Below are 21,107 nucleotides of genomic sequence, written 5' to 3' on the forward strand. Positions count from 1 at the left end.
CAATAGTATTTCTTTTAAAGATGATAAATGGTCTTCAATAACATATCTGATCAAAGTGTTTAGAAAGTAATAATCTTTGCCATTTTCTGAATGTAAATGGTATAGCTTATATATTCTATCCATGCTGAGAGGAAAAACTAAATAAATGGAAATACCAGAATTACAGCTTTGTCATTCACAAAGTTCATGTGTAGATGGGACTACATTTATTTTATTTGAATGAAAAATTTAAAAACAACCCATGATTATGACTGCAAAACTGTAGTAAATTGCGTAAGGCTAAATTCTCTTACAAATCAAAGAAAATTTAAAAACCGTATTTCAATTTAATAAATATGAGCATTATTCTAATGTAAAATGTTAAATGTACTAATACTTTTACTCATTTTGAGACTAAAGTTAATGAGTAGAATCTTATTCAAAATTTAATAAAAAATATTGAAATTCAGAAGAATACCAACTACATACTATTACTGTTGTTAATTTCATTATTATTCTCAATTACAATTTTAATAACTTTAAAGATTCCTTAAACTACTATTTTTATAACTTTATTACAGAATAGATTTAAATGAAATGCAATGGAAATAAACTTTTGCTTCAAGAGAACTTTGAACATATATAAAACATCTGATCAAACTGTTATGTGAAAAATTATAAATAATTATGTAACTGGTAAATCAAGCTATACAATAGCATATCACTAAAAAATAAAGCCTTAAAACAGGTGATATAAAGTAAATAAATAGAAAAAATAATCATTGAATATAAACACATTACAGCCAATAAGAAGAAATTTACTTCATCATGGAAAACACTCATCCTATATAACAAAAGGGTAATATGCAAATAGACCGAACAGCAGAACCAACCAACCAAAGTGTAATCTACACTAATAAAAGAGAAACATGGTAATTGGCGTACGACCGCTACCCTTCCCATTGGCTAATCACGGCAATATGCAAATTAACTGCCAACTAAGATGACAGTTAACCGCCAACAAAAATGGCGGCTAATTTGCATACTGCAGGCAGGATGGTACAGCGCCATCAGACAGCGGGTTGGGGGTGTGAGTGCCGGCGGTCGCCTGGAACCCGATCCCGCCAGCAGACCCGGACGTGGGCCAGCGGGGCGGCTGCGACGTCCACCCGCACTCACGCCCCCAACCCGGACCCGATCCCGCCGGCAGACCTGGATGCGGGCCAGCGGGCGGCTGCGGTGTCCGCCCGCACTCACGCCCCCAACCCGGACCCGATCCCGCCGGCAGACCCAGACGCGGGCCGGCGGGGCGGCTGCGGCATCCGCCCGCAGTCACGCCCCCGACCCGGACCCGATTCCGCCGGCAGACCCGGACGCGGGCTGGCGGGGCGGCTGCGGCATCCGCCTGCACTCACACCCCCGACCCGGACCCTATTCCACCTGGGCAAGGGGCCGATCCAGTAATCGGAGATCGGAGGGTGATGAGGGTCAACTCCTCTGGCCGAGGCATCTGGCCTGGGTGGGGGGCGGAGCCGGGGATTGGGGGGATATGATGGTCTCCTTTCCCAGGCCTGAAGCCTGGGTCAGAGGCGTCAGGCTTGGGTGGGGGGGTGGAGCAAGCAATCAGAGGGAGATGGGGGTCCCCTGCCCAGGCATGATTCCTGGGCCAGAGGCATCAGGCCTGGGCGGGGGTCAGAGCCAGTGATGGGGGGAGATGGGGGTCCCCTGTCCAAGCCTGACACCTCTGGCGGAGGCGTCAGGCCTGGGCAAGGGGCCGATCCTGCGATTGGAGGGTGATGGGGGTCAACGCCTGAGGGCTCCCAGTATGTGAGAGGGGGCAGGCTGGGCTGAGGGACACTCTCCACCCCCCCCCCCCAGTGCACGAATTGCGTGCACCGGGCCCCTAGTATGCTAATGATATGCTAAGGCTGCTGAACTGCTTGCTATTATGTGCACTGATCACCAGAGGGCAGAAGTCAACTGGTCGACCAGTCGCTATGACGTGCACTGACCACCAGGGGGCAGATGCTCTGACCAATAGGTTAGCTTGCTGCTGGGGTCCTGCTGATTGGGACTGAGATGGGCTGGACACACCCTGGACCCCTCTCATGGTTGCTCCCTGACCCGATAGTGCACCGGTGGGGTCCCTCAGCCTGGCCTGCACCCTCTCGCAATCCAGGACCCCTTGGGGGATGTCAGAGAGCCGGTTTCAGCTTGATCCCACAGGCCACTCCCCTTGGGAGGGCACCAGATGCAAGGCTCATGGCTGGTGAGCGCTGCTGCGGCAGCATGAGCCTCTCCTGATTGGGACTGATTTGGCACAAGCCAGAGGCAGGCACAGTAGTGCCGGGATAAGCAGGAGCGGCAGGTAGGAGCTGCAGGTGGCGTTGGACCGCGGGTTTCAGCCTGATCCCTGCAGGCCACCCAGAGGAACCCCACCCACGAATTCATGCACTGGGCCTTTAGTGCAATGGTTCTCAACCTTCCTAATGCCATGACCCTTTAATACAGTTCCTCATGTTGTGGTGACCCCCAATTTCATTGTTACAAATTGAACATAATTAAAGCATAGTGATTAATCACAAAAACAATATGCAATTATATATGTGTTTCCAATGGTCTTGGGCAACCCCTGTGAAAGGGTCGCGACCCACAGGTTGAGAACCACTGCTCTAGTGTAACATAATACCTTACCAATTTTATTTATTTATTCATGAAAGTATGTACAGCATGCACATGTATACCATTAAATATCTCCAGATAATTTTTACTATATTCAAATAAACCAATTTGTTAAATTAACAAACAGCTTTCTCTAAATATCAAAAACAGTATTAACAGGTTGTTTCTTAGTTTATCTTAAAGCTGTAATGTAACAATATTGCCATCTAGTGTTCATATCAAATAAGCACTTCCAATACAAGTCATACTTATGTTTTTCACTTAAAAATTATATGTGCATAGGTTAAACACAAATTGTCATTCCTATGGACAAGAGTAGTTTTCATGGATGCATAAAAGGAGAGAAAAACAGAAAAAGTCACTGAGAGCCAATGGAAAGAAAAAGAAAAGGCATATGGGAGAATTACCCTTCCTATGATGTGATTTCTGTCACATTTTGTTCTTACACACAGTATATATGTAACCTGACTGTGTTAGATATTTTAGGGTCAGATATATCATACATTTTTAGCACCCCACCCTTTGTATCACAAATGGAAATAAAGCAAGATCAAGTCCTAAGTGATTTGACATCAAATGAACACAAATTCATTTAAGCCATGTTTTAAATATACAAAATTTATCATTTTGATTACTGGTAATGAGAAGATGAATAAAAATTGTTTTAAGTTTATGGCTGAAAAGAATTTCATAGTTGTTAAGGTGGAAAACAATTTAACTTGGTTAAAAAATAAAGATGCATTTGGGCTACATTGTTTCTCTAATCAAAGCCTGCTGCTGGAAAAATCTTCTTCAAGTCTGGATGCTACCAGTGATTTGCTATGTGGCCTTGGGCAGATCTCTTAGGCATTCTGAGTTTCAGTTCCTTTTCTTTAAAGATTAACTTAGTATGTGACAAGACTATAAAATGTAAAATGCCCTACCAATGTAAGATACCAAAAAGCAAGATAAGATGGATGATGGTGGCAGAAGTACTACTTACTAGGTTGTTAACAATGACTACTACCACTACCACAATATAATACACTTTCAACTAAACCAGTGTACAGGTCACAAAGATTTTGTGGGTTTTCCTAGTCCTCTCCCTTTGGTCATATTACCTGCCCATCATAAATTTCTAGTGTACTAAACTCTATCCACTGGAAATAAGGTGTCAGCTAATTTTATCTATTATTTTTCCTTTTTATTTACCCATTTTCTCATTTCCGTACAATAAAAATGGATCACTATGTAGATTAGAAATATTTAAAGAAAAAAAATCCTACTCATTCTCTATAACCCAGCTCCATTTTTCACCTTTTTTATGAAGTCATCTTCCTATATTCATGCCCAATCCAGAAGTGATCTCTCTCTGCTGTAAATTTCTCAGCAGCACTAACTAGCATTCATTTACAGATATCCATTATTTTTATGTACATTTGTACCACACCCCTCTCCCCCAAATAAATTATAAGCTCTCTAAAAGGGAAAATCATTGATCATCCTTCTTTGTATCTTCCACAAAGGTAATTTTGGGGTACCTGAGGTACAATTACATGTGATCAAATGCCTTCCTGCTCTACTTAGAAGTACCTCACTTCCCCAGGCTTTAGTTCTCAAAGAATTACATGTGTCACATTGATTGGCAACAACACTTAACCTTTCTAAGCCTCAATTCCTTAAGATAAAGATCATAATACAGTGATGGCGAACCTATGACATTTTTTTGGTTGATTTTTCTTTGTTAAATGGCATTTAAATATATAAAATAAGTATCAAAAATATACATCATTGTTTTACAATGGTTGCAAATATCAAAAAATTTCTATATGTAACACGGCACCATGCCGGGGTCCAACCCCAGCAGGTCCAGGGGTTCCCCAAAGGTGTGGACGGAGTCGGCGAAGAAGGAATGACACGGAGACAGGGTTCAGTTGATCAGCAGCCTAGCCAGGATCTCTAGCCCGGATCTCCAGCCAAGTTCTGGTCTGGATCTCCAGAGAGGTTCTGCTTCGGATCTCCAGTGAGGTTCTGTAGCCATGTTCCCTCGCTAGGTTCTCCAGCCAGGTTCTGTCCAGGCTCTCCAGTCAGGTTCTCCTGCCAATCTCTGTAGTCAGGTTCAGTCCAGGATCCCTTGCCATGTTCTCCCGCTAGGCTCTGTCTCTAGGCTCCGAGGCCAGTCCCTCTCCAGGATCCTCTGGCATGCTCTCTCCAGCGAAGTTCTTCTGTCTCTAGGCTCCGTGTAGGTTCTGTCTTCTTGATTCTGTTCTAAGTTCTGAGTGTTTCTGTCTTGTTACAACTGTATTTATACCAGTTGATTCAATCCTATCAATCTCTATTACAAAGGTTAGGGCGTTTCTTATCTCCATTCCAGGGAGAAAAGATTATGTAGTTTAAGCATGATTGTTCGTAGTTAAAGGGATTAATTACCCGCCTGGCACTTAGTTGAGGGGTTTTATTCCCTCCCTAACTTCAGGGGAAAATCCCTACCTGGGGATTCAACCTTTCTCGGAGAGGTGACCTTGGTTAAAACACAGCACCAAGAAGGTGAGCAAACATATTAAGAACCGTATGCCATATATGCCAGGTCCCTTGAAACAGCAAGGATGGACTGGCTCCCGGCAAATTCCCCTTTTTATTTTTTAAAAGCAAGCATTAAAAAGAAAAACCTCAAATGCTCTCTTATATCCATTTTAAGAGTAGGATTGGCGCTTTCTGCTATTACCTGAGTCCTGATCTATCACCCCAGGGAGAGCTTGCCAATCCTGCACTTTCCCGGGGTGGAAAGGCTGCAGTGGGGTTAAGGATAAGGCTCCTTGGGCCTACCTTCTCCCATGCCATTACATTTACCTTTCCTTCCTCAGAAAAGCATGGACATACTTCTTGTATAAAATGTTCTGTCTGACTGGGAGTAACCTTAATTCCTCTGCTAGCAAGCATATGTGTTAAAAGATCAATACAGAGTCTTATTTCTTTAGACTCAGTATGGCACATCTTCTTAATCTAAAGATCAATACAGAGTCTTCTTTCTTTGGACTCAGTATGGCACATCTTCTCAATCTAAGAATCAATACAGAGTCTTCTTTCTTTGGACTCAGTATGGCACATCTTCTCAATCTAAGAATCAATACAGAGTCTTCTTTCTTTGGACTCAGTAAGGCACATCTTCTCAATCTAAGTTCTGTACTATCCACCTTCTTACCCTACTTATCCTCTATAGGGGGGTCTGTAGCACCCTGGTGGAGTCCTATCCGTACCGAGTGTGGGGGTTCTCAATGGGGGGAGGGGGCTTACCTAGGGGAATCCTGTTCCAGGGTTTCACAAAGGTGTGGACGGAGTCGGCGAAGACTATCCACCCTCTTCCTACGGTGGAGTCCTGTCCGTCCCGAGAGTGGGGCTTAACTAGGGGTCCCTGTTCGGGCGCCATATGCCGGGGTCCAACCCCAGCGGGTCCAGGGGTTCCCCAAAGGTGTGGACGGAGTCGGCGAAGAAGGAATGACACGGAGACAGGGTTCAGTTGATCAGCAGCCTAGCCAGGATCTCTAGCCCGGATCTCCAGCCAAGTTCTGGTCTGGATCTCCAGAGAGGTTCTGCTTCGGATCTCCAGCGAGGTTCTGTAGCCATGTTCCCTCGCTAGGTTCTCCAGCCAGGTTCTGTCCAGGCTCTCCAGTCAGGTTCAGTGTCCAGGTTCCAGTCAGGTTCTCCTGCCAATCTCTGTAGTCAGGTTCAGTCCAGGATCCCTTGCCATGTTCTCCCGCTAGGCTCTGTCTCTAGGCTCCGAGGCCAGTCCCTCTCCAGGATCCTCCGGCATGCTCTCTCCAGCGAAGTTCTTCTGTCTCTAGGCTCCGTGTAGGTTCTGTCTTCTTGATTCTGTTCTAAGTTCTGAGTGTTTCTGTCTTGTTACAACTGTATTTATACCAGTTGATTCAATCCTATCAATCTCTATTACAAAGGTTAGGGCGTTTCTTATCTCCATTCCAGGGAGAAAAGATTATGTAGTTTAAGCATGATTGTTCGTAGTTAAAGGGATTAATTACCCGCCTGGCACTTAGTTGAGGGGTTTTATTCCCTCCCTAACTTCAGGGGAAAATCCCTACCTGGGGATTCAACCTTTCTCGGAGAGGTGACCTTGGTTAAAACACAGCACCAAGAAGGTGAGCAAACATATTAAGAACCGTATGCCATATATGCCAGGTCCCTTGAAACAGCAAGGATGGACCGGCTCCCGGCAGCACCAGAGTTAAGTTAGGGTTTTTCAAAATGCTGACACGCCGAGCTCAAAAGGTTCGCCATCACTGTCATAATATCTATTTTATAGTTATTGCAGCAGCAAAAATAAACATCAATGTATTGTATGTAGAAAGCTATTAATAAAATGTAAAGTTTGATTAAAATTACTTTATTTTCAGACAAAGCATTTCTAAAACATATATTGGAAAAACTTCCCTGCAATATAGATTAAAACTGAATTGGGTTTTTTAAACGATTGGCATTAGGGCTGCCAATCTACCTACCTATTTAGCTAGTTATATGCACAGCCTAATAACTGACTACATTACCTTTCTTCAAGAACACAGTAAAGGTATATAAAATTTTTTATAAATGGTGACATAAAAATGATCTAACTTAAATGTTGAGTTAAATGAGAACATATATATTTGGTTCTCAAAGGCTTCTTTGAATGAAGAATTAAAAGTTTCCACCAGATATTGATTACAAAGTCTAACATTCATTCAGGAACCAAATTTATTTGCAGTGAATAAAAATGTAAATGCTTTATTTACAGATTTCTCAACCTAAAAACTTATACATAAAACAACATTGCAACAAAGTCAGGTGACTTTGTTTTTCAATAAATACTAGTCACATTTTTTTCTCCTCTACCCATTCATATCCATGAGATCAGGATTGTTTTTCTGGACCATATAAGAAATGTACTATGACTATATTTTTAATAATTAAGTTTTTTTTTAAATGGCAATTAAAAAATCTTAACTTTATTAAGTATGTCATGGTTCCTATTTTTAATGCTACTGCTGCCATCTAGTGAAAAATTTGAGAACTTAATCATTCTGAAGATAACAGCATTTTTGTAAAAATGCATGTCAACCTAAAAGGTATATTTGAGGAATAGGAATAATTTTACTTACTTGCAAATAAAATTTTAATATTTTTGTTTTCATTAAATTATATTTTTATATTATACTTCATCAATAATCATGAAGCCTTTTGTTTAATTGTCAAGGTCATTATAATTGCTTAATTTAAAAATTCTGTAATTAAAAAAAGAAAAAAAAATAGAAAATTAAACTGTTTTGATCATGTGGTTATACCTGTATGCAAATTCAGTGATATCCTTAAAGATTTGGAATTTTCAATTACTTACCTAGACCAAATTACTCATGCTGATCAAACCTCTCAATGCCTGGAACTCTACCAACTATTCTACCTGAAAATTCCATAAAGATAAGGATGATAGCTAACAGCCTATCACAAAGCTTACCTGGGAAAATATATTTGCTGTTGGAGCAACTCTGCTGTCCACGATACTATATAATATTGCTAATAATCTATCAAGTGGAAACAGTTTTGGTCCGAGGAGATGATTGCTTGTCTGTAAGAAAAAAGAAAATGGATTTTCTTCTTAAAGCAGAGGACTCACTCTTTCTACTATAAATTCCCAGTATCACAATATTTACAGTTCCCCAAAGATGCTAACAAATCCAACTTGCAGTCTCTACACAAAAACTTTGCCTGATAAAATCATGATTTATCCTTTAATATTTTCTCCAAGATTTTCTGACTTAACATCAACAAATATTAACGGATTCACAAGTCATCCAGCCTCGTCCTAAATATTACCCCTTTTTTACTGTTGTAACCAGATGATAAGTGACAGCCAAGTCATTTGTCAAGATAGAACATAACCAAAAGCAGGGTCGTGGTCCTAACTCCTAGCCTAGAAATTATCACTTATATCTCACCATTCCTCTTTGTGCCACAGACTAGAAAATGTATTTCTTCGACATTAATAGTTCTAAAAATATTACTTACAGTTCACATTTTAAAACAACATGAATGAAAGACAAAAGGGCTACTACTATAAAAGTCAAAGTCAAATCTCTAAGAATAACATCAGAAGAACTAGAGTTCATCTACAGACATCTTCATGATGGCAGTTGCTCTCTCAACACCGACGTTTTCCTAGATTTGCACAAACCCACTCATTCCACAAACATGGTCTAAAGTGCCAGCTCTTTCACAGTCCTCTCATCAGCAGGACTCATATATACCTCCCTTCTCAAATTTTTTAATTGATTTTGTCTAAAAAATAAAATTCTTAGCTTTTTGTTCATTCTTAGATTTTCTTCATTCACTCATTAAATTTGTTCATTTTTAAAATAAGCATCTATCAAATATCACCAAGTGCTGAGATACAGAGGTGAATGGATGTGCTTCCTTCCCTTAGGGAACTGGTGAGTGAGGCTATTCCTCCACAATCCCAGACACACCACAGTGAAACTTTAAAAACACTAAAGGAAAAGGAGAAAAGAATTTAAAGCAGCTAGAGAAAATATAAATTTAAAACACAGACTTTTTCATCTCTAGTACCAGTTCCCTTGAATGTGCCCTTCAATCACTGTATTCAGCATAACAGAATGTTAGTACAATATTATAATGGTACCATAGCAATAAAAGTAACTTCTTATATCCACATGACTAATAAAGGTATGAATTTATCCACTTCCCATAGTGTCCTAAATTCATGAGTTTTTCCCATTAGAGAAATTAAAATGAAAATACCTTTTCATGTTTCTTTAGAAAATTGGTTTTCTTGATTTTCCCATGATGCTGCATTTAAGGCAAATAATTTTTAAGATTAAAATAAAGATAGTATTGCATAAAAACAGAAAACATAATTTGTTTAAAACATGGCACAGATAACACTAATTTATGTATCTTAGGCTTTTTTTTCTATTTTATTCTACTCGCCCACCTAAAATATCACTTTAAAATATCAACATATTTTAGCCTTGATTTGACTTAGATTTCATATGTATAGATTACTTTGGTATGTAAAGAAGAAGCTTTTAAAATAAAATAGTGATACTTCCTAAAAGAACTTAATGTGGTCCTTGTCCTCATGAAACAAAAGACTGGAGGGAGAGGTAGGCAAAAATAAATATATGAAAGCTTATTACAAGTACATTTAATAATAAATAAAATTGCATATTATATTTTTTCAAAAAGAACATAATTCTAAAATGGGATTTATTCAGTTAATGTATATGCAGAAGAGGTTCCTGAATATCCTAGATAATGATGTATGAGTGCATGACACTACAGCAGGAGCTTTAGAACAACAAAGAAGTTAGCATCCTTAAAATTATTCCCATCTCTCATACTTTAAACAAATCATGATGCATTTTTAAAATATAGAATTATCACCTATGATATACCTGAGCTCTTCCTTGAAACGATTTTTCCCACTCGGGTTTTGATCTTAATTTAAAGCCTTAGAGGATGAATCCTAAATACATATTTAGCAATCTCTTATTCTAATCTCTGACCCTTAGAAATTTAGATATTGAGAAATTTCAAACTATTCATGGGATCTTCAAAAATAAAGTAAAAAGAAGTAATTATTACCTTAAGGAAGAACCTCTTGTCAGTTCTTGATGGATTATATGAAGCAAGGTATGCAGCAATTAAAATAAACTTAGAGTAATAAGGAAGTTCCACATGAGTATATGCTGAGAGACCTACACAACAAAAAACTTTCATGAAGGTATTTAACAGGCTACCATTAGATCTTAAGTATCTCTTTTATTTTCATCTCTTATCTTTTTACTTTCATACCACATTATCTAGTCAAAATCACCTATTCCTTGAGCATAAAGTGCCATGATAATGGTAGTGGTGGTAGTGAACATTATCATTAATATGCTATGCTCATTCTATTACAGTGGGGCCTTGACTTACGAGTGTCCCGACTAACGAGTTTTTTGAGATACCAGCTGTCTCTCGGCCAATTTTTTGCATTGAGTTGACAGAGTACTTTGAGTTAACGAGCTCCTTAACGAGCTCGGTCTCGGAACGAATTAAACTCGTAAGTCAAGGCCCCACTGTATTCTTGTTTGGCTCCTCCTATTCTGGTCTAAATGCTACCCAAGCTGCCCTTCAAAGCCACACTCTCCATTAAACATTCCCTTGATGCTCCTCTCACACCAAAATAGAAAAACCTCTCTACTCTGAATTCCTAGTTTGTGGGGTTTTGTTTTGTTTCCACTTATGGCCCACATAACTTTATATCTATAATCATTACTTATAATTACACTAGAGGCCCAGTGCACAAAATTCGTGCACTTGGGGGCAAGGTGTTCCCCTCAGCCCCGCCTGTGCCCTCTCGCAGTCCAGGATCCCTCGGGGGATGTCCGCCTGCCGGTTTGTGGCTGGATGGCCTTCTGCTGCTGCAGAGCCTGCTGCTTGAGCTTCAGCAGCTGCTGCATGTGCACAGGCTGGGCCAACACGGTCTGTCCTGTGAACACCATCGAATGGATGAGTCAAGCGCCGGAGCAGGCTCACCCTGAGTTCTCTGCGCTTCCCTGAGTCACTGAGTTATTCAGACTGACTGCCTTCTAGAGAGAACGGCACCGGGATCAGGCCTAAGCCGACAGGCAGACATCCCTCTCGCAGTCTGGGATCCCTTGGGGGGATGTAGCAGTGCACCAAGTGGCAGGCGGACAGGGAGGAGCCTAAATAGGGGTCAGGCGCCACTCGGGCTCATCCCGGCTCGCTGGCACCAGCGGCTACAGCTCAGTAGTGCTGCCATGGAGTTGTGAAAGGCTCCTGCCAGAGCAGCTGCACTCGCCAGACGTGAGCCGGCTTCTGGCTGAGCAGCACACCCCCCATGGGAGTGCACTGACCACCAAGGGGCAGCTCCTGCATTGAGCGTCTGCCCCCTGGTGGTCAGGGAGCATCATAGCAACCAGTCATTCCGCCATGATGGTCTCTTAGGTTTTTATTATATAGACTAGAGGCCCGATGCACGAAATTCATGCATGGGTAGGCGATCAGGGCCAATCTGTGGGGGGAGGCCTTCCCCCGCTGCTGGCACCCGCCTTGGCTGGCCTACGGTCTGTGGGCTGGGGGCAGCTCCTGCGTTAAGTGCCTGCCCCCTGGTGGTCAGTGCACATCATAGCAACCGGTCGTTCCACCAGTGGTTCTGCTATTTGGTCGATTTGCATATTGGGCTTTTATTATAGAGGACTGAACAGTTAATTATACTAAAATTATATTTCTTACCAAGCTAAATTGTTCACTGAAAGAGCCATGTCTAATTTTTTCTTTTTTTTTTCTTTTTGTATCTGAGTGCCTTTCACAAATGAAATAATTGAATGAATGGATAAATAAAACAACTGGGTCACTCAGGCAGCACTGATTTTTACAAGGAAATAAGGAATCTGATAGTTAATGAAAATACAGTATATGTCAGGCACTGTGCTAGGTACTTTACTTAAGCATCTCTGAATTTGCTATAACTTAAAGCTAGATATTCTTCCCATTTTTTAGATGAGGACACTAAGTTGGACTCAAGATCACACAGTTAGGGAGTAGTGTCAACCAATTATTATAGACTTTCTAACTCTAACATCTATTTCTTTCCATTAAAACATACAATTAAAAATCACTTGTATAGCATCAGGAGCACTGAGAAACCAAAACAGACAAAGCAGAATCTCAGCACCATTTCATTTCATACCAGTTCCCCCAACTACTAGGCACTGATCTATTTTTAAAATAATATTTTAGGTATCTGCTTATTTTTTAAGTAAAAGCTGTTCTATTGGGATAAGTCCAAAGTAATAATTTCTTTAAAGAAAACAAAAGCACAAAGCTTTAAAAACATAGTCAACTGAAATGTATCCTACAAACTGGGTTAACTAAAAATTGAATTTTATTCATTAAAACTCATGAAATACATACATACTGAGATGAAATTATGTAATTGTTTTAACAAAAGCATTTAATAAAATAAAAACTGCTTGATTTTCACATGATACAATCCAACATTCAGAAAACTGGTATACAAACTTTACTTCCTCATATTAGAGTTTCACTTAAAGGAAAATCAATTAAAATATCACTATAGCTTAAAGAGTAAATATATTTTTATAACACTACTGACTAATGTTATCTGTGGCATTAACTTTAGTATCTTAATTATTAGTAATAAAATAGGGTTTCTGGTAACTGTTTCAATATTTCCTAGATACCTTCCAGTTGTCCTGGATCTGTGTCATCTTTCTGTAGCTTTTCCCATTGTGAACTGAAAGAAAATAGAAATTAAGAGTTTAAAAAAATACTACATCAAAATACCATACTTAAAACAGAGCCCTAGAAAAACTAAAATTTATTATTGACAAAATAGATTCAATTTCCCTATAAACAAGACAAGATATATATATATATATATATATATATATATATATATATATATGCAATATACATGTTTATACTCTATGGAATCATGAAGTATATATCAGAACAATGTATCTTATATATCAACTAGAGGCCCAGTGCACGAAATTCAAGCACAGGTAGGGTCCGTAAGCCTGGCTGGCAATCAGGGCCACCGGGGTCTCCCTTCCCTGGAATCCAGCTGCTGGCAAGTGCCTCACCTCATTCTGTGCCGCCCCCTGGTGGTCAGTGCACATCATAGAGAGCTATCGAACTCCTGGTCAAACTCCCAAGGGGACAATTTGCATATTAGGCTTTTATATATATACTACAGGCCCAATGCACGAAATTCGTGCAAGGGGCTCAGCCCCGGCTTTGTCTGGAAGGTCGTCCGGCTATCCGGGCTAATTAGCATATTATGCTTTTTTTATATATATATATATAGAGAGAGAGAGGGAGAGAGAGAGAGAGAGAGAGAGAGAGAGAGAGAGATATCCAAATGTTAATTTTCTTAAGTCTCTTTTCCTCTGATCACAATTGTAAAGCTATCAAAAAGTACCAACAAATAAATAATATCATGTCATTCAATAAAACTCCCAATGTTCCAGTTACCATATGAGATAAAATTGTTATACACCATTTCTAAACTCAGTAACAATCTCTTAACACATTGTGGACCAGTAGTTTTATTGCTAGCTTTACCCAGGGGCCAGATAAGTTTCTATTGAACGAGTACAATAGAATGTTAAATGCACACTTTAAAATTAAATACCCATTGCATTTTGAAGTTATTTATTACATGTTCTTACAAGATAATATCTTTTTAAAGAATTCTTGTGCCTAACTGGTTTGGCTCAGTGGGTAGAGCGTTGGCCTGCGGACTGAATGGTCCCAGGTTCGATTCTAGTCAAAAGCATGTACCTTGGTTGCAGGCACATCCCCAGTAGGGGGTTGCAGGAGGCAGCTGATCCATGTTTCTCTCTCATCGATATTTATAACTATCTATCCCTCTCCCTTCCTCTCTGTAAAAAAATCAATAAAATATATCTATATAATAAAAGCCTAAGTGACCACTACGGCAGAATGACCAGAATGACTGGTCGCTATGATGCGCAATGCAGGAGCTGCCCCTGATGGTCAGTGTGCTCCCACAGGGGGAGCGCCACTCAGCCAGAAGCCAGGCTCACGACTGGCGAGCACAGCTGAGGTGGTGGGAGCCTCTTCCACCTCCGTGGCAGTGCTTATGAGCAGCGAGCCGAGTGGTAATCCAAGCAGTAAGGAGTGAAGGATGCCAGATTGTGAGAGGGATATCCGACTGCAGGCTTAGGCCCGATCCTCCCGGACTGCAAGCTTAGGCCCGATCCCCAGGGGTATTGGGTCTAAGCTGGCAGACAGACATCCCCCAGTGGTCCCAGACTGGAGAGGGTTCAGGCCAGTCTGAGGGACCCCCTCTGTCCCCAGTGCACGAATTTTGTGCACCGGGCCTCTAATATATATATATATACACACACACACACTAGGGGCCCGGTGCACGAAATTCGTGCACTGGGTGTGTGTGTGTGTGTGTGTGTGTGTGTGTGTGTGTGTGTGTGTGTGTGGAGTGTCCCTCAGCCCAGCCTGCCCCCTCTCACATACTGGGAGCCCTCAGGCGTTGACCCCCATCACCCTCCAATCGCAGGATCGGCCCCTTGCCCAGGCCTGACGCCTCTGACAGGGGACCCTCATTTCCCCCCATCACTGGTTCTGCCCCCAGCCCAGGCCTGATGCCTCGGCCAGAGGCGTAGACCCCCATCACCCTCCGATCACCTGATCGGCCCCTTGCTCAGGCCTGACGCCTCCGCCAGAAGTGTCAGGCTTGGACAAGGGACCCCCATCTCCCCCTGATCACTGGCTCTGGCCCCCGCCCAGTCCTGAGGCTTCTGGCCCAGGAATCATGCCTGGGCAGGGGACCCCCATCTCCCTCTGATCGCTTGCTCCACCCCCCGCCCAAGCCTGACGCCTCTGACCCAGGCTTTAGGCCTGGGCAAGGGGACCATCATATCCCCCCAATCCCCGGCTCAGCCCCCCGCCCAGGCCTGATGCCTCGGCCAGAGGAGTTGACCCTCATCACCCTCCGATCACCAATCACCGGATCGGCCCCTTGACCAGGCCTGAGGCCTCCGGCAGAGGTGTCAGGCCTGGGCAGGGGACCCCCAGCTCCCCGCGGTTGCAGGCTCCACCCCTGCCCAGCCTAACGCCTCTGGCCTAGGCGTCCGGCCCGGGCAGCGGGGACCCGCAGCTGCAGCGGCCCCGCGATCGTGGGCTTCGCTTTAGGCCCAGGCAAGGGACCCCTAGCTCCCGGGACTGCCAGCTTCGACCGTGCCCAGCTCCCATCGCTGGCTCCACACCTGCTTCCTGCTATCACTGGCCAGGGCGGAAAAGGCGCCTGATTCTCTGATCATGGCTGGGGGGCAGGGCAAAGGCGGCCCCAGGGCCGCCTTTGCCCTGCCCCCCAGCTCTTAGCTCCCCCTGGGTTTCTTATCACTGTCAGTGGCAGGGGGCTTCTTCCTGCTTTCCCTTTCACCTCCCGGCATTGTGCCTACATATGCAAATTAACCGCCATCTTGTTGGCAGTTAACTGCCAATCTTAGTTGGCAGTTAATTTGCATATAGCCCTGATTAGCCAATGAAAAGGGTATCGTCGTACGCCAATTACCATTTTTCTCTTTTATTAGATAGGATACACACACACACACACACACACACACACACATATAAAAAAAGAATTCTCGTGATTGGCCACAAGCCTTAGAACAGAAAACATGCAAATTCTCATGATCTGTCCGCAATGTGTTATAATAAGTATCACTGTATCAGAAAACCGAGGCCTACAAGTTAAGTTGCCCCAGGATACCCAATCAGTCAGTACTGGAGCTAAGAACTGAATCCTTGTAGATGTCTGCAGAGTTCATGATATTTCAACGGTCCCACTCTGATCTTACTTGTAATGAAAACTATTCAACAGCCCCAAATATTAAGACTATGAAGTAATTATGATAAGTCAAATCAAATTCATAAGGAACACACCATAGTGTAAAGACTGTCCTGGAAGACCAAAGTTTTAGCTGTATGACCTTGAATAAATCAATAATCTTCTCATCAAAAAATACGGCAATTAGCCCTGGTCAGTGTGGCTCAGTTGATTGGAGTGTCGTGCCATACACCAAAAGGTACCAGTTTGATCCCCAGTAGGGGAGTGTGTGGGAGGCAATCTATCCATCTCTTTCTCTTGCTCTCCCTTCCTTCCCCCCTTAACAATAACAACAAAAAAAAGCATGTTCTCAGGTGACAAAAAAAATAAGGTAATTAGATGCAATGATCTGTAAGGACCCTCTCCAGCTCTAAGTCTCTTAAAAAGCTCTTAAAATGCTAATTTAAAAGTAAATGCCAGATCAGAACAACTAAATATATTAAATCAAAATATATAGTTTTTCAAATCTATAAACATAGTTGAAAATTCTGGGAATACAGCAAGTAGGAAATTTTGATAGGCTACTAGTAACCTATGGGCAGAGCAAACGTAGTCTAACAAGCTGACTTTCAAAATAGAGCATTTCTTCCACCTTAGAGTTGATGGTGCTTCAGATTAGAAGGCATATTCACATTCCTTTGAGATACTTTAAAGTCATAAGGTTTTTCTTATATAGTAATTACCCGTCTAATGTTATTATTTAACTCTCAAAGAACCAGGGAAAAACTGACCACCTTTAATGGGAAAAGAAGAGACTATAATATTTACTAAATATTTACTACTATGAACCATATCCCTTAACATATCCCTTTTACTACTCATAAACTGTATTTCTTTTCTTTTTTTTAGAAATGGCAAAACTGAGTCAAAGAGGTTAACTAATTTGCAAAGGCTGCAAGCCTCTAAGTCAGCGGTTCGCAACCTGTGGTCGCAACCCCTTTGGCGGTCGAACTACCCTTTCACAGGGGTCGCTTAAGACCATCCTGCATATCAGATATTTACATTATAATTCATAACAATAGCAACATTACAGCTATGAAGTAGCAACTAAAATAATTTTATGGTTGGGTCACAACATGAGGAACTGTATTTAAAGGGCCAGAAGGTTAAGAACCACTGCTCTAAGTGGTGGAACCAACGTTTCAATTGAGATCTGCCTGACTAAAATGTCATTCCATGTTCTAAATAAATATCAATTTCCAGAAATGAATCAGAGTCACAATAGTTGTATTAATTGCCACAGAATAGACTAGAATTTTAAGATAAACCAGGTTGAATTCATAGTTCGTAATTGTACAAACTGCTTATAAAAGTTATATAAAACTAACATACATTTCAACAAAAACAGCTTAAGTCAGGATCTAGCCTTCTATGACTTTATTCTGCTTATCCGAAGTATTTAATCTCAATTAGGAAATATGATATATGTGATTATTATTTTTTAATTTAGTAAAATTTACTTTACATGGATGAAGGGGGTTAAGGATATTGGAGGGGGGAGAAATGAATGAGTCATTTAACTTGTAGCAATTTGAGCACTTTCAAATGGATAAGTAGATATCCCCAATCTTAGAATGCTATTTCTCTACTATACTATTGCAAAGTCTTACTGGTCCTTTATGCCACATTGTGAGAAAAAAGGGAGGACATCTATCTATATTATATAAGGCCTGTGGCCCTAACGCTGTAATGACCAAAGACTGGTGCGGGTGGGTGGGGCTGCGAGCACGGTGAGGCCACGCTGGTGGGCGGGGACACGTGATTGCGCGCACTGGGCTTCTAGTCCTATATAATAAAAACACAGCGCCCAAACAATGTAACGACCAGAACGACCAGTCGACCAGTTGCTATGACGCACACTGACCACCAAGGGGCAGATGCTCAATGCAGGAGCTGCCCCCTGGTGGTCAGTGCGCTCCCACAGTGGGGGCACCCCTCAACTAACTGGGATGAGTGGGTGCTTCTGCAGCGGGCCAATCCCCTATGCCACACCCCCCATCAGTGCAGGAATCCCATGCACTGGGCCTCTAGTATATATGTAAAAGCCTAAGCAATTGTTTGACCAGTAGCTATGATGTGCAATGACCACCAGGGGGCAGACACTCCGACTGGGAGCTAAGACCACACTGACCACCAAGGTGAAGATGCTCAACGCAGGAGCTGCAGAGCTGCGGTGACTTTGCAGCTGTGGTTCTTGGGTGATGCACCAGAACCAGAAAGGAGGGAGCCCGATTCTGGGGTGTGTCACACAAGAACCACCCTTTCACAATCTGGGAATCCTCGGGGGATGTCAGAGAGCTGGTTTTGGCCCGATCCCCGCAGGCCAGGTCGAGGAACCCCACCGGTGCATGAATCCATGCACCAGGCCTCTAGTTATATATAATATGACTAGAAAAGTAACCACCTGGAGTAAAAATGCAAACTATCCTAACAAACAACAATTTTTTTCAAAAATGACAAAGAAAATGATTACTAAAGGAATTTAGCAAATTAACACGATAAAGCTAATAAAACAAATATACTTTATATCAATAAATATAAATGGGTGCAAGTCATTCATTAAAGAAAAAGGTTTTCAAAATGCTTCAGTTAGGCAGGAGGTCAGATTAGCAATGCTTATTTCTGTGCTCTATACCTTTCTGTGAAAAAAAACATATTACAGACCATATATTAATTGCAAAGAGAAGTAGCTGCCTTTGCATATATAAAACTACGTATGTACATATTTGAAAATTTTTTTAGAGATACAGAGAAATAAATACATACACACACACACACACACACACACACACACACACACAGGATAGACCAGAAATTCTATGTGATTAGAAAGAGTGAAAAGGGTAAAGATGGGTGTGAGACCGGAAATCAAACCAAGACCATGCCCAGCCATACCAGCTGGGCAGGACTGGCATTTTTAAGTGACTTGCTCAGACCCCTAAGACAAAAAATGGCTGAGCTGGAAATCAAAACCATGTACTTCCCACTATACTATGTGCCACCTTATCACCTGAGGAGTTTCATTACTATGAAAATCTAATGAAAGACAAAGGTAGATTTATGATTTGATTTACATATTTCTTTAATAATCAAATTTTCATGATACCATTCAAATATCTCACATAAACGTATTTTCAAAAGGCTGAAATTGATTTTGCTGTACCTACCCAGATATTTTACATTTTGCAATTGTTCCAAAGTGTGTAGCATACTGGTTAAAAATTGTCTGTCCATCCCCAAAACACAAGAAGTAATTCAAACCTCTAGTTTTTTCCAATGTGAAGAAAGTAAAGGAAAACTGTACAATAAGTAACCAAATAAAAGATATAAACATACTAAACAAAAAATTACCTTGATATTTCCCTGAGATAAACAGTCTGCATGGCTTTCTTCAAATGAGGTTCGATATTTCTCCAGAGTTTGCGAGTATCACGTTCACCTGCTACCCAAAATGAAGAAAATTTCAATAATTTAGAGCTTATAAAAAGCTTTTTAAAGTTAATAGATAAAATTATATAGTTACCTTCTCCTTTAACCACGGGTTCACAATATTTAGGAAAATTAAGTACTGCCTAGAAACAAAGAAAAATAATAGTTATCTACCACAATTATGAATTATTTTTCAGGTAAAAATCTTAAACTATTCAAGCAATTTTACTGTGATTTAATTTCTCAGGTAAAATGTTATTAAAGCTTATTACTACAACTAGAGGCCCGGTACATGAAATTCATGCACTGGGGGACGGGGAGGGGGTGGGGAAGTCCCTCAGCCCAGATTGCGAGAGGGCGCAGGCCAGGCCGAGGGACCCACTGGTGCATGACTGGGGTCAGGGAAGGATGCGAGAGGTTAGCCAGCAGGGGATCGGCCGTGCCCCAGCAGCAAGCTAAACTACCAGTTGGAGCGTCTGTCCCCTGGTGGTCAGTGCCCATCATAGCAAGCAGTTGAGTGGCCTTAGCATACCATTAGCATATTACACCTTGATTAGTTAAATGACCAACCAGATGACCAGACACAGCATATTAGGCTTTTATTATATAGGATAATAAAACAGCAAATATCAATAATAGCAGTAAAACAATATGAAAAATATTCCTTAATTGGCTAAATCCTGCCTATTAGCCCCTAGATATAAAGTAATACAACAAAGCAAAATTTGTAATTTTAACTCATAATAATGTTACAAAGGAACATAAAACACAAATAAAATACCCCTAGCCCAAAGAATTAACCTGTTAACTTCCAAAGTCTGATCATTCTCACAAATTAAACCTCTAGTGCAGTACAACTCAAACTATTTCGACTGCCAGCACGGCCTGAGATTGTTACAAATCTAAGTTCTTAACATCCTCCCAGGCACACTTGGTCAGAATCCTGAGGATGAGACCCAAGAATCTATGTTTTAATAATCTCACTAGGAATTCCATGTATCCTAAAGTCTGAGACGCAATGATTAATCATAATCACTTAGTAGTTTTCCATGAATCAACATTGAATTCTACTGAAAGGTAGTTTAAGCAAATTGAGTACATGTAACTGTCCAAACACAGTCTCTATACTTAACTACACCTACAAAAGTGAGCCCTTACTAAGAAGTGGAATTTTAAAAACAAAATATTTGTCAAATACGAAATACTTTTCACAACTTTGACTATTAACATTCAAATATGCTCTCCAATATTATGCCCACTTCTCCTATGTTAATCCTCAAATATAGGCAAATTCCCACTTAACTGTATTGGAGTTATACATAACAAATCTAAATTCAAGCCCACTGGTATTTTAAACCACCCAGAGAGTAAAAATACATATAAAGGCTACTAACAAAATCACAAAAATAATTCCAAAGCCCAAGCAAAAATAATTTTAGATGAATTTTTTATATTATAAATTTTCACAACCATTGTACATTCTCCCATATAACTTCCCATTATTCATTACCATTTAAGTATATAATTTACTCTTAACTAATCTCATCAATGTAAAGGGAAGGGAGGA

At 41.1% G+C, this 21,107-nt stretch overlaps 1 protein-coding gene across 3 annotated transcripts in view; it reads right to left on the bottom strand.

Annotated features, from left to right (window-relative positions):
• ORC5 (origin recognition complex subunit 5) overlaps positions 1 to 21,107 on the bottom strand; it is a 74,785-nt gene that overhangs the window by 26,498 nt on the left and 27,180 nt on the right. For 2 of the 3 annotated variants that reach the window (XM_059712769.1, XM_059712767.1), the window contains exons 7-12: positions 19,635 to 19,683; positions 19,463 to 19,553; positions 12,918 to 12,970; positions 10,291 to 10,403; positions 9,445 to 9,492; positions 8,144 to 8,254 (exon numbers count right to left, since the gene is read on the bottom strand). In XM_059712769.1, the coding sequence (XP_059568752.1) occupies positions 8,144 to 8,254; positions 9,445 to 9,492; positions 10,291 to 10,403; positions 12,918 to 12,970; positions 19,463 to 19,553; positions 19,635 to 19,683 (465 nt within the window). The remainder of the gene's footprint in view (positions 1 to 8,143; positions 8,255 to 9,444; positions 9,493 to 10,290; positions 10,404 to 12,917; positions 12,971 to 19,462; positions 19,554 to 19,634; positions 19,684 to 21,107) is intronic. The other variant, XM_059712768.1, reaches the window with a different exon arrangement.

Source organism: Myotis daubentonii, chromosome 10, assembly GCF_963259705.1.
Source record: "Myotis daubentonii chromosome 10, mMyoDau2.1, whole genome shotgun sequence".
NCBI classification, from domain to species: Eukaryota; Metazoa; Chordata; class Mammalia; order Chiroptera; family Vespertilionidae; genus Myotis; species Myotis daubentonii.